At 44.2% G+C, this 14,963-nt stretch overlaps 1 protein-coding gene across 20 annotated transcripts in view; it reads right to left on the reverse strand.

Moving 5' to 3' along the window:
* The window catches only part of SPATA13 (spermatogenesis associated 13), a 346,853-nt gene that overhangs the window by 30,193 nt on the left and 301,697 nt on the right, over window positions 1–14,963 (reverse strand). The window contains exon 1 of one of the 20 annotated variants that reach the window (XM_070578628.1): window positions 1,982–2,259. The exons of 18 other annotated variants lie outside the window; for them this stretch is intronic. In XM_070578628.1, the coding sequence (XP_070434729.1) occupies window positions 1,982–2,036 (55 nt within the window). In that variant the 5' untranslated portion in view covers window positions 2,037–2,259. Of the gene's footprint in view, window positions 1–1,981; window positions 2,260–14,963 lie in introns of those variants that run through there. One more of the 20 variants, XM_070578629.1, reaches the window with a different exon arrangement.

The raw sequence follows: 14,963 nt of genomic DNA on the forward strand, positions 1-14,963 counted from the left end.
CTTTCAAGCCTCATGAGCATCCTAGAATTATTACTGTCCACTTACAGAGGAGGAAACTGTCGCTCAAAGAGGTTAAGTAACTGCTCCCAAGTGGCAGGGCTGGAGTTCAAACCCAGGTCTGTCTGGCTCCAAAACGATCTTACTATGTGCCTGCCTGGGTCCTGGCCTCACTTAGCTCACACCAACAGGACAGGACAGGACAAGACACAGCCTGATGGCCCGGGCTCCGCGCCTCCTCCCGGCAGGAGCTTCCTCCTGAGAGCCGGGCTGCCCCTCGGGGCTCACAGGCCCTCCCTGGCCCCTGCCCACTGGAGGCTCTCGAATAAAACAGAATCCACCATTTAGCAAGCTCTACACTTTATTTTCTGCTGGCATATCATTTAAAGTCAATTAAATATTGTGTTTGCTGTCATTTCCATTATACATATGTGTTTAGCAGAGTGAGTATATGAACTACAGTCTTCGGAACACACCGAACCAGTGAACGTTCAGAGCAAGAAAAGAGATTTCTAGAGAACTGGCCCTCCCAGTCAGAGGCACTGAGTGCTCCTCTTCTTTCCAGCACACTCATCAAAGGAAGCAGGCCACTCCTGACGGCCAGGCTGGGGCATGGGAGCCCTAACAGCACACCAGGGCCTGGGCGGGGGTTGGGGGGGTGGAGGGCACAAAGCCTTGCCGCAGGAGATTCTGACAGGCTGTGTCTCTGTAGCTGCATTGAGAGCGTTGCCCTCAGAGCCAGAGGCTGGGTCAGGCCTTCGCCTGGCCTTTGCATGAGTGTGGGAAGAAGGCGGGGAACCATGCCCTGGGAGCAGAGGAATGCTGGAGGGAGGAGCCACAGGCTAGCCCGGGCTACCATGCTGCCCACGGCTGCGCTCGCCTGGCTGGAATAAACACAGAGATGCCCATCGGGTCCAGGACGAGTGGGGAGGCCAGCACTCCTCCCCTCTCCATTCCGGCCTCGCTTGGACCACGTCGGACACTGAGACCATCGTACTCGGTCACTCAAGTCAACAAGCACAGCCACTTGGCAGGCATGCCTACGTTCTGAATGCAGAAATCATTGGGCCAGTATTTTCTCTTTCTCTAAATTTTTGTTAGTGAAATGGAGTACATGCCGGTCTTGTTTCTTTAATCCGCCAGACATAGAAGCCATAACCACATCCCTGTCTGCTCTCAGCCAGCAGAGAAAACCAATCAAAACAAGGAGGACGCACAAACTACAAACTATTGCTACGGCGAGGCCCAGGCTGCCGTCAAGTTGTCACCTACAATCTTAGTCCCCCCCGTCTGAGCTCCTGGCACTGATTTACGGCAAAAACAGAGACGAGACTTCTTCTAAGCACCCTACTGCATCCACGTCTAGCAGTCAGCTAAAATTCTTTCTGTGAAGTACTTTTTCTGTTACCCCTTTTTAAGAATACACAGATTACAGTTTATAACTCCTTAGTGTGAGAGCACTGCATTTCTTCTACATTTCAGTAGAAACTAGTCTAGTTAACAATACAAAAATATTGAAAAGCAAGAGTGAGATAAGGAACCGTGTCTAACTGAATACTGGGCAGCACCACTTTTGAAAACAGTAAATAGGACTTTTCAAAAATCAATTCATAGCCTCAAACCACACAGACCCCAAATCAGCAAGGAACATTTTTATATAGCTCGACAGTCAACTCTGCATAAAGGAATTCCATGTACTGGAGGCGGAACCCAGCACAATACAAACCAGATCCATAACTCATAAAGGACAGTCCATGCTTGCTTCTTCTTATTTTCCATTTCATACCAACTGCTGTGCCATAAACAAAACCAAGGGCTCTGATTTACTCCGTCCACAGCTCAGACCACCCTCGGAACGCTGCTAGGACAGACGGGCTTCCACACACACTGAAAGCTGACAGCAGAGAGAGAGCCCTGCGACTTGAAAGAGAGAGTCGACTCAGCAACCTTGCCCGACAGAACAATTCGTTCTCTGCACACATACCCATGTGAAGGCTTTCCAGACTCCAAAATCTTGCTATCTCCCCTCTAGCTACCATCCTTCTGTTTGCAAAACAGCCACATTCAGAGCAGGAGTGGGGTGTGACTGAGCATCACGGAGAATCACACAGGCTCCCGGCTACGGAAACTGCAGAAATCGCTTATTCACTGCTTCGCCGCTGTGCACACTCACTCCCGGCCAGAGTCTGCTCAGCACTGACGGCCGCCTGCCGCCTGGCGCGGGGCTGGCTGCTCCAGACATCCCGGGCCACCAGGGAGGAAATGCAGAGCGGGCGGCTGAGGGGGGCCGCGAACCCTCGGGGAAGGTGGGGGTGCATTTGCCGCTTTCAGTGACGGTCCCAGAGCCCTGGTCAGCCTCGCAGAGGGCTTTTAAAAGGTATCTATTTCAAGAGAAAAAAAGCAGAGAGCGTGCTAAGGTCAAAAATGGAGTTGGGGTTTCACACCAGGCATGACAAGAATTCGACTTATGATACTGCATTATGTTAACTGTAAACTTAGAAAATTACTTTAAAAGAGGGGTTTTTGTTTAAAATATATATATGCAAATATGTGGACATTCTACTATGTGAAAGTAATATGTATATCTTACAATATAAAGTACATTATCCTCTATAATGAAGAAAATTATTTTTTTAAAAGAGGTTCTCTCTAGATGACATGTGGGTTATTTCCTCTATACTTTCTGATATTTCCCAAGTTACCTACAATGAGCCAGTCTTTGGTTTATATTGTGAAACAACAACTGTTAACAAACAGTGTGCTTCCTTCAATTTTTTCATGACAGGAAGATGTTGCCTTTTAACTTTATGAACAATGAGGTAATACATGCAACTAGTGATCACATGGTCACACCTCAATGAAAGCTGGTTAAAAACGCCAGTGCCAATTAGTGAACGCACACTCCTGGTGATGCGCTCTGCAGTCAGCCGCCTGGGCTCCAGATCTGCTCCACAGGTGCGCTGGGGAAAGTCTCCCAGCCTCTCGGTAGCTCAGTTCCGGTCTGCAGGGTGGGGATGACGGGGCAGCAAGAGTCCTCTGAGGGTTACTGAGAACATACTGCCGGCACTTCATTAGGGCCTGATAAACGTGACCAACCATGCTACTGCTACTCCGAAAAACCCGACGTGCCTAATAACGCGTTGGCTCCCAGGAATTCACAGCACTAACTCAATAAGCAAAGCTGCATGATTAGTTATAATATTCAGCCTGACTATGTGCTATATTGTAGGCTTTCCTGACTTTTAAATATCTGTGGCTACTTCCATTGACTCGGTGCATCCCACCCTTCAATCCAGCTCAGGCAAGTTTTCTGGGGAACTCACAGCATCAATAATTCACAACAAAGGCACACACACCCACACCCACACCCACACACACATTCACAGTCACAGTTCAAATCTTTCTTTTGCAAGTATTTAAAAAAAGATTTAAAAGAGTCAAAAATTTTTAAAGGTTAATAAATAGTTCATTCAACAGGGGCATATCTCTTCTTAATAAAGGTGATGCTTCTTTTGTTTTTTTTAAAGATTAGCAACAGTTGTTAGCTCAGGTGCCAATCTTTTTTTTTTTTTCCTGCTTTTTTCTCCCCAAATCCCCCCAGGACATAGTTGTATATTTTAGTTGTAGGTCCTTCTAGTTGCGGCATGTGGGATGCCGCCTCAGCATGGCCTGATGAGCGGCGCCATGTTCGCACCCAGGATCCGAACCGGCGAAACCCTGGGCCCCAGAAGCGGTGCGGGCGAACGTAACCACTCAGCCATGGGGCCAGCACCAGGTGGTGCTTCTTTGAATTATTCACTCAAAAACTCCTTGAAATTGTTCTTCCGAGCAGACCACACTCTATGGAAAAGTTTCCTATACACCACATACTCAAGAAGTTCAAATAATGACATCTGTGTAACCTAGGATTTCCCAATCTCATCTGGCCACAAAACTCTCCTTTTACAGTAACACACAGAGTATTACTACCCCAGAGAACGGGAGTGAGGGCCTTGCTACTCAGTGTGGCACATGGACCACCAGCATTGGCACAACCTGGGAGCTGGTTAGAAGTGAAGACTCTTCAGGCCCCCTGCGCCAGATCTGTGGAATCAGAACCTGCATTTTAACAAGATCTAGGGCGTTCAAATGCACATTTGGGTCTGAGAAGTGTTGTTCTAGGCAATTCAAGAAATTCTTTGCTCTGAGGTAACATCTTGAATGCTGGTGTGTTTTCATCAATTCAGAAACTAATAAAGACCATGGATGAAAGGGTAGACCTGGTTTCAGTTAGAATCAAGCGGTGAGGAGCTGGCCTGTCGGCGCAGTGGTTAAGTGCGCACGTTCTGCTTCTTGGCAGCCCGGGGTTCGCTGGTTCGGATCCCGGGTGCAGACATGGCACCACTTGTCAAAATGCCATGCTGTGGTAGGCGTCCCACATATACAGTAGAGGAAGATGGGCACAGATGTTAGCTCAGGGCCAGTCTTCCTCAGCAAAAAGAGGCGGAGTGGCAGTAGTTAGCTCAGGGCTAATCTTCCTCAAAAAAAAAAAAAAAGAATGAAGAGGTGAAATGTTGAATATTGAGATACTACAACACAGTGAAAAGTGAGAATTAATTCTGATGGGTGTCCTGTTAAACAAAGCTTAAACTCCAGTAGGAGGCAAATAAAATCAGAGTGTTTTCATTTTCTTAAAATTTTTTTGGGTTAGAATTACAAATTTTCAAAAAGAACTCTGCCACATTTCCTCAGTATTGCTGAAACGGTCTGTTTGCTTTCATTTTTCATTGGCACCTGGTCCAGAGGACGAGCTGTTTTTCTGTTTCCCAAGGACTTTTTCTAAACCCAGAGACGGGGTCAGAGCACTACACTAAGATCCCTGGGATTTTAGGATCTTAAACCAAAGGCATTCACTAAGTAAACTTACTTTACTGCACACTCAAAACAAAATAAAGACAAAAAAAGGAAAAAAGGAAATAAACAAATAACAACTGTGTTTAAGTGAGGCATCTTCTCAAAGGATGTTGATCCGACAACCCTTCCAAGAAAGATATTTTTGGAAGAAGCTACAGAGAAGGTTTGACTTTTAGCTTAAAATTTTTTTTTAGTGATTAGAGCCTATATTTTACCAGATCAATGAGAATTCTGCAACAAAAACCTTCAGCATAGTTGAGACAAGTCTTAAACTCCACCCTGCCCAACACTCACACTCATCTCTTCTCCTTGGAGGAGGCACCACTACACAACGCGGTCAGGGCTGGGCGGTTACACACACGGAGAGAACTAAGCAAAGGGTTCGGTCCCACAGGAGAGGGGAGAAGGCCACACCATATACTAATATCAACTATCAAGAAATCAGAGAGGATAAAATAAAAGTTGAAAACACATGGGATGTTATGATTTTTATTCTGTAGATAGAGAAATTAAAGTTATCGGCAAAGTGGCCCTAAGACCCATATGTATCTACATACATACATGTGGAAAAGAAGTACCGCGAAGCTACCGGGAGGTAAGAGGAGCGATACCTCAAACTCAAACAATGGTCGTCACTTCACCTCCCCACGACTGTTTCTCGAGATTGACTAGGTGGTCACTAAGGTTCTGTTTAGCCCCAAATTTCTGATATATTCTTATTTTAAGCACTATATGGTATAGATTTTCTTATGTGACCACCTTCTGATCTGATGCAGAAAGATTACCAGCGCCGGTTATCTGCCCAGCAACCAAGGTTCCCCAACTGCTGCCGCTTCATGAAAGCAGCAGCCTGTCTGCGGGCTACAGAGGTGTCCTTAACCTGGGACTATCCCAGGCACTTGTGTCCCCGCTGGATTTGGATATGGCCCCAGTACCAAGAGCTACAGGACAGGCACAATTTAGCAGGAGGCCCCTGAGGAGAGAGTAATGCTATTTCTTGGCACAGCTATTGTCAGTGTTAGCAAATGGGCTCAAGGATGGGTACCACAGCAGCCAAAAACCAAGGAAGCCGTCCCCTGGCTGGACGGAGGCACAGTCCACCTTCCCTAGGAGCAGCGACTACCCAGAATCAAGAGTCACACAGCAAGGGTTCTGCACACGCCCCTCCGTGTTCCCCCTGCGGCTGTGGGCTGTGCTCCTAAGGCTGGAACAGGGGATTCCTTAACAGGAAATAACTCATTACATTTGCTATCACTTATTCAGACCAATGCTCCCTCGTCCATTAGCATAAATAATTGAGCATCCAGAGTGATCCCTTCATTCCAAATGGATTAAAGACAAACACTGTTCTTAATCGACAGGTCACAGTTATGCTATTTTCCAGAGAAATATAAAAAAATATAACATGGATGTTTAACATAACACACGGCACGTGACATTTTCTGGCATACATGGATGTACAACCGTAGACACTGTTTCAGCATGCTGTCTGCTCGTGTACGGCTATGGCAGGCTCAGCGTGGGTCTTACTGAAACCTCACTCAGCTGCCAGGCTCCTCACCGCAGAAGGGGGGCCCCAGGTACACCAAGCACACAGGAAATGGAGCCCGAGTTACCAGAACACGCTGGGTGAGAACCACCGGGCGCATGCTTGTAGAGAGTTGCCTCTCTCTGTGCCTTCAAAGCCACTGCCTTTCAACCTGGTGCACTGTGGACATGAACACACACGATGATGGGAGATTTGTCTTCAGTGGCTTGAACAAACCCTCCCATCACTAACTCCTAGTCCATGTCCCAAACTCTCAAAAAATGGCTCCAAACACGGCACTGTTCCTGGGAACTGACTAGAACTTTTAGACTAATTCAGAAAGAAATACCAAACTGCCCTTTAAAAGATGAGGTACTGTCTTAATTTTAAGACTGCTGCTTTTCCTGCTTCTGTAAACACATGCAGATTTTTCATCCTTCAAGGCCTACCATGTATTTCACCTCTGTCTTTGGATCCTTAGGACTGGGCATGTTTCAAACGTAACAGAGCAAAATAGGGATTGGACGAATTTCACTTTTTCTCTGTTTTAACAAAAGGTAATCGTTAGGGTGCAGTCTTAAAACTGACAAACAAGTATACTTCTGTACACACAAATGAAATAATTTTGTGTTTTGTGATGGAAAAGCACAGCCCAGGCCTGGGACACAGTGAGTGAGATGGAAGCGATCAAGGCTCTCAAATCAGTCTGATCTGGCTAAGGCACCAGCTCCATATCTACAACTTAACCCTGCTTAGCTAAGCAAGAAAATGGCACCGCGTCTGAGAGCCGTGGAGGCCCGTGTGCGAGACCAGCGACATGACGGTGGATGGCACTTGGTGGCCATTTACTACTTGTTCAGATCTCTTACTCTCCCTTCCACTGACTTTTAATATTCTTTCTTTTCCTTTTAAAATCCAATTTCTGAAACTTAGTATTAGACACATGATATTTTGAAGACTTTTTACTTTTCAACTCTAGTGGTTTAGAAACATTTGAACAAATACAGATTTCAGAACTGAGAATGTTTTAACTGTTAGAAGATAACTTCACAAGTTTGCTGGAAAAATGTTAAAAATTTTATGTTTTCCTGAAACAGAGACTTGTTTCTTTTTTAAAATTCTGATTACTGGCAATGATAAGGCACGAAATACCAGCTAAGAGAACTGCTATTAGAGCTAATATGGTCTCTAAGACTTGCAGGCACTATGGTTTAAGGCCCTGAGGCCCATATTTGCAATACTTGTTCCTGTATACGGAGCTCCTCCACAATTTCTAAACTCCTCCGACTGTGGAACCCACACCATCTCACAGCATGGTCAGAAGAGAGGGATCGTAATGTGCACCGTGTTAGCAGGCAGAAGACATTTTACTGCAAGTACTTGCCTAAAGAAAAGCGACCTGGATCACGTTGTGTCATTAATAAATACACCAGTGCCCAATGTTTCTTGGTGTTAGAGTATAAAGCTGGATGGGGCAGGCAGGAGAGAACCAGACCAGACACACGACATCCACACAACCACCAAAACAACCAAAACATACGTCAGCAATACTTCAGCCAGCTTTCCCAAGAATGCTGTTACCACCACTCTCGACAGGTGCTGAGCCAGGAAGATCTGATTCTACATTTTCTCTCTGATTCGTTATTGAAAGGAAACTTTTGAAAAGAAGACGCAGAAAGAAACAATCCAAACAACAAGAGATGAGAGCAAAAGGTTTTATGGTGTGGTTAAAATAATTTCAAGGCATCACACATCCACCTCAAACCTGCTCTTGCTTTTCTTTCCTTTTTACAAAAATTTTAGTGGAGTCCCTAGGTAATACTTTGGAAAATCCTTAGATAAGGCCTGAAATTTTGGGTAAGACAATCAACAGACAAGAGTCAGTCAAGTTTCTTTTTTTTCCCTAATAATCTGAGTGTATGCATTTTAAATTTGTTTAACCTATATCTGGATAATAATTAAACAGAATATTGTTCCATATAGACTCCTGGCTCTAGGGCTTTACGCATTAGATTAAGTGACTTGTCTAAGGTTAAACTGCTGGTTAAATAAGTAACTCAGAACTCTGTCTGTCAACATGTAAACACTGCTCATCACTACCCTTGTCCTGGGTGTCATTAATGCCTGCCTTTAGTTCTCCGAAATAAAGACAGCTAATATTTACTGCACGCTCCCTGTGTACCAGGCCATTCTCACACATCTGTGGGGAAGATTACATTAACATTTCCTAGGACAGACAGGACATGAAGACTCTATGAGGTTAAGTAACTTGCCCAAGGTCACACAGCTAGTCAAGAAAGGATGGGGGTTCAACTGTTTTTTTGACCCAGAGGTTTGTTAACAAGAAAATAAACTCTCACAACGAGTAGAACAGAACAATGCCAGAATAACTATGAGTCCCTGACCTTTTGCAATTCATTAGGTCTCACTATCAGGAATTCTAAATGCCTTACTCTATCGATCATACTAAGGAAAAACAGAAATAAGTTGGATCTGTTTTTAATGGAACTATCAGTGAGTAAATGTGTTGTTTCCAACAAATTAGAAGTAGGAGCAACAACAAAAAAACTAAGGCAAAGGAAAAAAACCTATTTTCTTTGTTTTGACCAAGTACAAAATAAATCTAAAGTGTTTTAATAAATTTATTAACTTCACTGCAAGACTTTAAAAAAAATGCTTCAGTAATTTCTTACAATTTATTTAATTAAAACAATCAAAGTTGAAATGGCATAAACCCTTATGATTAAATCTCTCCCACTTCCTTAATTGGGGTACATCATAACTCTAAACCAAGGAATGGAACTTTCTGATGTATACTTAATATTACTATTTCTTTCAAAAATACTTAGTAAAAATAAACACTGACAGAGGCCGGCTCTGTGCTGAGTGGTTAAGTTCGCGCGCTCCGCTGCAGGCGGCCCAGTGTTTTGTTGGTTCGAATCTGGGCACGGACATGGCACTGCTCATCAAACCACGCTGAGGCAGTGTCCCACATGCCACAACTAGAGGGGACCCAGAATTAAGAATATACAACTATGTACCAGGGGGCTTTGGGGAGAAAAAGGAAAAAAAAATAAAATCTTTAAAATAAAATAAACACTGACACAATCATATTAATGAGCTTTCAGAAGCTGTAACATAAAGCCAAAATAATTTTTTAATATGGTAGCAAAATAAATTATTTTTAATTAATCTTAGCTTTTATGGGAAATTTTCAGCTCTAAAATCAGAAAACCAACACAGATAAACAAGATAGATAAAACACCAGGGTATCAAGCCTTAAGGTCTGAACTCCCCCACAACCTTGCAGCCACCCTCCCACTGCCTCCTGGCTCTGCCCTCCAGGTGAACTGAAACCGCTTTGGTCTAGGCCAACAAGCTCCTCCTTGCCACTAAAACCCACAGTAAGTGTTCAGAGTGCCTAACTTGACTCTGGTCACATATGACACTGTTAACCACTCCCTCCCTGAAGCCAGCTTCCTTTGACATCTGGGACACCACTTACCTGTCTGGCCATTCCTTTTCTAGCTTTGTGGATTTCTTTTCCTTTACTGGTCCCCAAATGCTGTTGATCCTCTTCTCATTTTTCACAGACACCCTGGATGATAACATTCCTTCTTGTAGCTTTAACAACAACCATCCATTTGCTGATGACTGCCAAATCTTTACCTCTAGCCTTGGTCTTCCTCCTCAATGTCAGACCCTTATGATCAAGGGTGTGGTGATGACATCTTTACCTAGTTGTCCCACCTGCGCTGCCTCATGCCTGGAATGGAACCAAGTCCTCCTTTTGGGCGCTCTTTTCCTGTGCCCTCCATCACCCACACATCTGGGTGCCAGCACCCAAATTAGCCTGACCTCCAAGTTTTCATTCCTCCAGAACTGCTGTCACTTCCTAGTTCAGGACTCTGTACCCTGGATTAAGCAACAGACTCCTCCTGTCTCCAGCCGGGTCCATACTCTAGCCAAAGATCCCTCTAAAATGCAGATCCGATCATCTCACTCCACTTAAACCCTTCTGTGGCTCCTAGTTGCCCCCAGGTAAAGTCTAATCCCCTCAACAGGAGGCCTGGATGGGCAGGCTCCTTCTTACTTCTAGTAGTCAGGTCTCTAGTCTAGACCCGCCGTCTCAACCCTGCAGCCCTTCCTGCCTTCATGCTGCTGCAGCCGCAGGGCTCTCCCACCAGGAGCAAGAGGGCTGCCTCAAAGCCCCAAAGCAGAAAAAAACGATGCATACATTTGTGCCATAAACATTTCAACCTGAAACATATAAAAGTACAATTAATCCACCTTTGTTATCAGGGAGGACCAGAGGTCGTCGTTATGATCATCTGACTGGAATGAGATGTCAATTCTCATCTAATTTGACAGGAAATAATTTTTTAGCAATGTGTCTTTATTGAGTCTTTCCAAAAGTATTCCACTTAGTTTTCATAGATGTGAGCCTCTTTTTAGCCTCATATTTATACTTCATTTGTTTATGTATCTAAATAAGTCCCATAATTATAACAACAAATACAACTGCCATAAACAGATTTGGAGTCACGTCCTTGACTCGTGGTAAGGACACAACTCAGCTAATGACAGCAGTAGGGAGTGAGCGGCTGACTGAGCCAGCACTCCGCGTGCAGTAGGTATCAGTCCGCAGTGGAGGACACTTGTAATCTGATAAGCATGTGGATGGGTTAAGAAAGTTCTGCTGGGCAACCCTAACCTCAGTTTTTCAAATGTGCTCTCTGCCCTCTGGCTTCCACCCTCTGCACATGCTGTTCCCTCAGCGTGAAATACACCGTCTCCTACCAACAAACAACCTAACTTCCATTCATCCTTGAAGCGTCAACCTTCATGCCTCGATGTCATTTTCTCCGGGAAGTCTCTAGACTCCCCAGATCTGATCTGCAAGCTCTCTGTTTAACTCCTGTATTGCTACGGTGGCCTTTTACGTCTGTACACGCACTGGAGGTCCCGTGAGCACAGTGTCTGGCTTCCTCCTGACCAGCCAGCCTCCAGCACAGCACCTCACTTAAACCACGGCACATATTTATGCTATATGACGTCATATGTATTTGTTAAATGGATCGATACAAAGGAGGTATCTCAAAAACCAAGAGCACATTAAAAGACCAACTTGGAAAGGTTCAGAGCACCTTGGACATTTCCTGAAATACCACTATTTACGTCCTAGTCACTTTTTCATTTCTCAATAATAAGGTTGAATGAACTTGCTTTGACAACTAATACTAGTTCCTAAACAGGGAAAAGTAAATAAGTACATACATAAGAAAATTGTTTCTGTTTCTGTTTCTGAGCAAACACATTTCAGGATAAAATCAAATTGAAGAAACAGGAGTTACAGACATGGAAAGAATGTCAGCCCTGAGTGATAACCCCCAACTGTACTCTGAAAACTCCTGGGTGTTAAAAACAGTGGACGATATCTTGGTACACTTTTTTTTCCACTTTAGACAGTCCAATCTTAAATCTGTGTAGAAAACATTTAGCAGATGAAAGCAAGTAAGGTCTGTGGGCCTTGGTGGGCTGGTGGTTGTGGTGTTTGCCGTCATGGGGTGGCCGTCGTGGGTGGTGTTGCCTGTGCGTTTGCAGCACGTGGGCGGAGGTCACCTCTCTTGGGCCCCTCAGCTCCACAAGTGGATCGGCCCAACTGGGTACAGACCGGGTTGTGCTGGCCTCAGTTTAAGAAGAGTTTTCCTAGGGGCTGGCCCGGTGGCCCAGCGGTTAAGTTCGCACGTTCCGCTTCGGAAGCCCAGGGTTTGCCGGCTAGGATCCTGGGTGTGGACACGGCACTGCTTGGCAAGCCATGCTGTGGTAGGCGTCCCACATATAAAGTGGAGGAAGATGGGCACGGATGTTAGCTCAGGGCCAGTCTTCCTCAGCAAAAAGAGGAGGATTGGCGGTGGATGTTAGCTCAGGGCTAATCTTCCTCAAAAAAAAGAAGAGTTCTCCTAAGATCCCCTGAGAGGCTGCCAACTGCTATCGTTTCTGTTGAGCCTTTTGCATTATCACTGATTCAGCAAGGAAGGCTCCGGGTGTTGCCTACAGGGTTCCCCTCTGCAGAACATCTGCTAAGGACCCCTAGACTCCTGGGCAACTCCTGCAAGGACCAGAACCCACCTTGGTGTGGAAGGGAAGTCACAGATGGGCCTGACACAAGTTTTAAGCCATTAGGCAGAAGCCAATGCCTACCAGCAGTTTGCAAGCCATTTATCACAACTATACCCAGACTGTAGTGGCCGCTGGGGTCCACCCCCAAAGACGTTAACTGAGCTTACAATGAGCTAACTGGGACATGCTGCTCCAGTTTTCAACTCCTGGTCCTGGCTGGGCCAAAGCTCCTGACAAGTTTTTGCACACAGATATGTGTAGCGGAAGAACAGCAGTGTTCACTGCAGAAGAAGCTGGAAGTTATTGGGTGGCAGACGCTGTTGCCATCATCATTTTTACAGGTGAATGTTTCTCTAAAATCGTCCTCAATTTGTTCTTGTGGCAAAAGGAAAAACGCTGTATGTTGGATTTCTTATCATTGAGGATGAATGTATTTTGCAAATTTCTAAGTTACCTTATTCCTCATAAGTTATCTTATTCCTTATCTCTAACTTTGTATTCTAGTAGGTGACCCTGGTCAAATCAATTATCAATTTGAGTGTGGTCTCTAATATTTTTTACTTGCCTTTTTATTGATAGCAGAACTGGGAATTTGTAAAACCTCAGAATAGGTTTTCAAAATAGTTCCTCCCTTCACCCATCAGTGGCCAGCTCTGATGTGTTTCACAGATGGGTGGCCAGGATATAATCTGCATTCTTCCATCCTTTGTAGGTCAAGACGTTCTTTCTATATATCATGCCTTTAAGGATTGGATTTTTTGGTTGTTTCCTAGTGAAAAATGTGGATACGTGGTTATGATTTAGAGTTTATAACCCTATTGTTAGCAACTTAAATTATTACATCTTTCTGCTGAAGACTGTGCCGTTCTGGCTTAGGTCACTGGGGGGCCAGACTGGTTTAATTTGGTTCTCTCTCCTAGCTTGCAAAAAGTGACCATATCCATAAGAAATTAAGATGTAAAAGTTAAAAAAAAATCAAACTGAGGAATAATTGGAGTAATTTAGAAATATTTTTAAAACTCTGATTAAGTCAACTCATGTTTGTATCTCCTCAGAAAATCATTTTCTCTATTTTTTATACTTAGTTATTAATGTACCTAATCTTGTCGTTTTCTCTCCTCTGTTGTCTGGCATTATTACAAAATAATACAGTGCTTACTGGTTACTAAAAGGCTTTCAGAAAAGGTAACAGATGTTTTTTAAATGGCATACCCAAATCTACTGACCTCAATGTCATGCTTTAGTCCTTTGCTTGTGACCCATAAAGTTTCCACTCAAGTGTGATAACTAAGGAAACTGGATGTTCTCCTTTCTGGGGGACAATTAAGATAACCACTTGGTCTATATCACACGAGCAAACTAATCTGAACTCGATGGGTGGGATGAGTAGAAAGAGAAGGATGAGTAAACATGAGAATAAGAATTTTGAAAAGCGATCAGATTTGACTTCTGACCCAAGAGAGAGACCACTTACGGGAAGCAGTATAGCGGGAACCCAACGTCAGCGTGGGAAAATTCGGACCATGGGTAGGCTGTGATGGAGGAAGCGGCCTTGGGTGTAAGAGAAATGCTTCACAAGAGAGGAAAGCAGAAGGCAGCAAAGATAATTGTCTGAGAAAAAGGGATCACAGGGTAGGCACGCTTGCTAAGACTCAGGGAAAAGGAAGGGCCGCCAACACCATTGCCAATACAGCAATAGAGTTTTACAGGCTGGTGGCGTCCAGTCTATGAACTCTATAAGTGCCACTGTGATTCATGATCTGGACTCTATTCTTTCAATATGACACTCACGCAGTCAGTCGGTAAAGGTTAACCGATGACTGCTCTATGCGACATTACTTTTTTTTTTAAATTTTATTGAGGTTATGATAGTTTACAACGTTGTGAAATTTCAGTTGCACATTATTATTTGCCAGTCATATTATGGGTGCACCCCTTCATCCTTTGTGTCCACCCCAACCCCCTTCCCCATGATAACCACTAATCTGTTCTCTTTGTCCATATGATGGTTTATCTTCCACATATGAGTGTAGTCATACAAAGATCGTCTTTCTCTATCCAGCTTATTTCACTTAACATAATACCCTTAAGGTCCATCCATGTTGTTGTGAATGGGATGATTTTATCATTTTTTATGGCAGAGTAGTATTCCATTGTATATGTACACCACATCTTCTTTATCCAATCATCAGTTGATGGGGCACTTAGGTTGTTTCCACGTCTCAACTATTGTGAATAATGCTGCAATGAACATAGGGGTGCATGACTCTCTTTGAATTGCTGATTTCAAGTTCTTTGGACGGATACTCAGTAGTAGGGTGGCTGGGTCATATGGTATTTCTATTTTTAATTTTTTGAGAAAGCTCCATATTGTTTTCCATAGTGGCTGCACCAGTTTGCATTCCCACCAGCAGCGTATGAG

This window comes from Equus przewalskii, chromosome 16 (assembly GCF_037783145.1).
Source record: "Equus przewalskii isolate Varuska chromosome 16, EquPr2, whole genome shotgun sequence".
Lineage (NCBI taxonomy): Eukaryota > Metazoa > Chordata > Mammalia > Perissodactyla > Equidae > Equus > Equus przewalskii.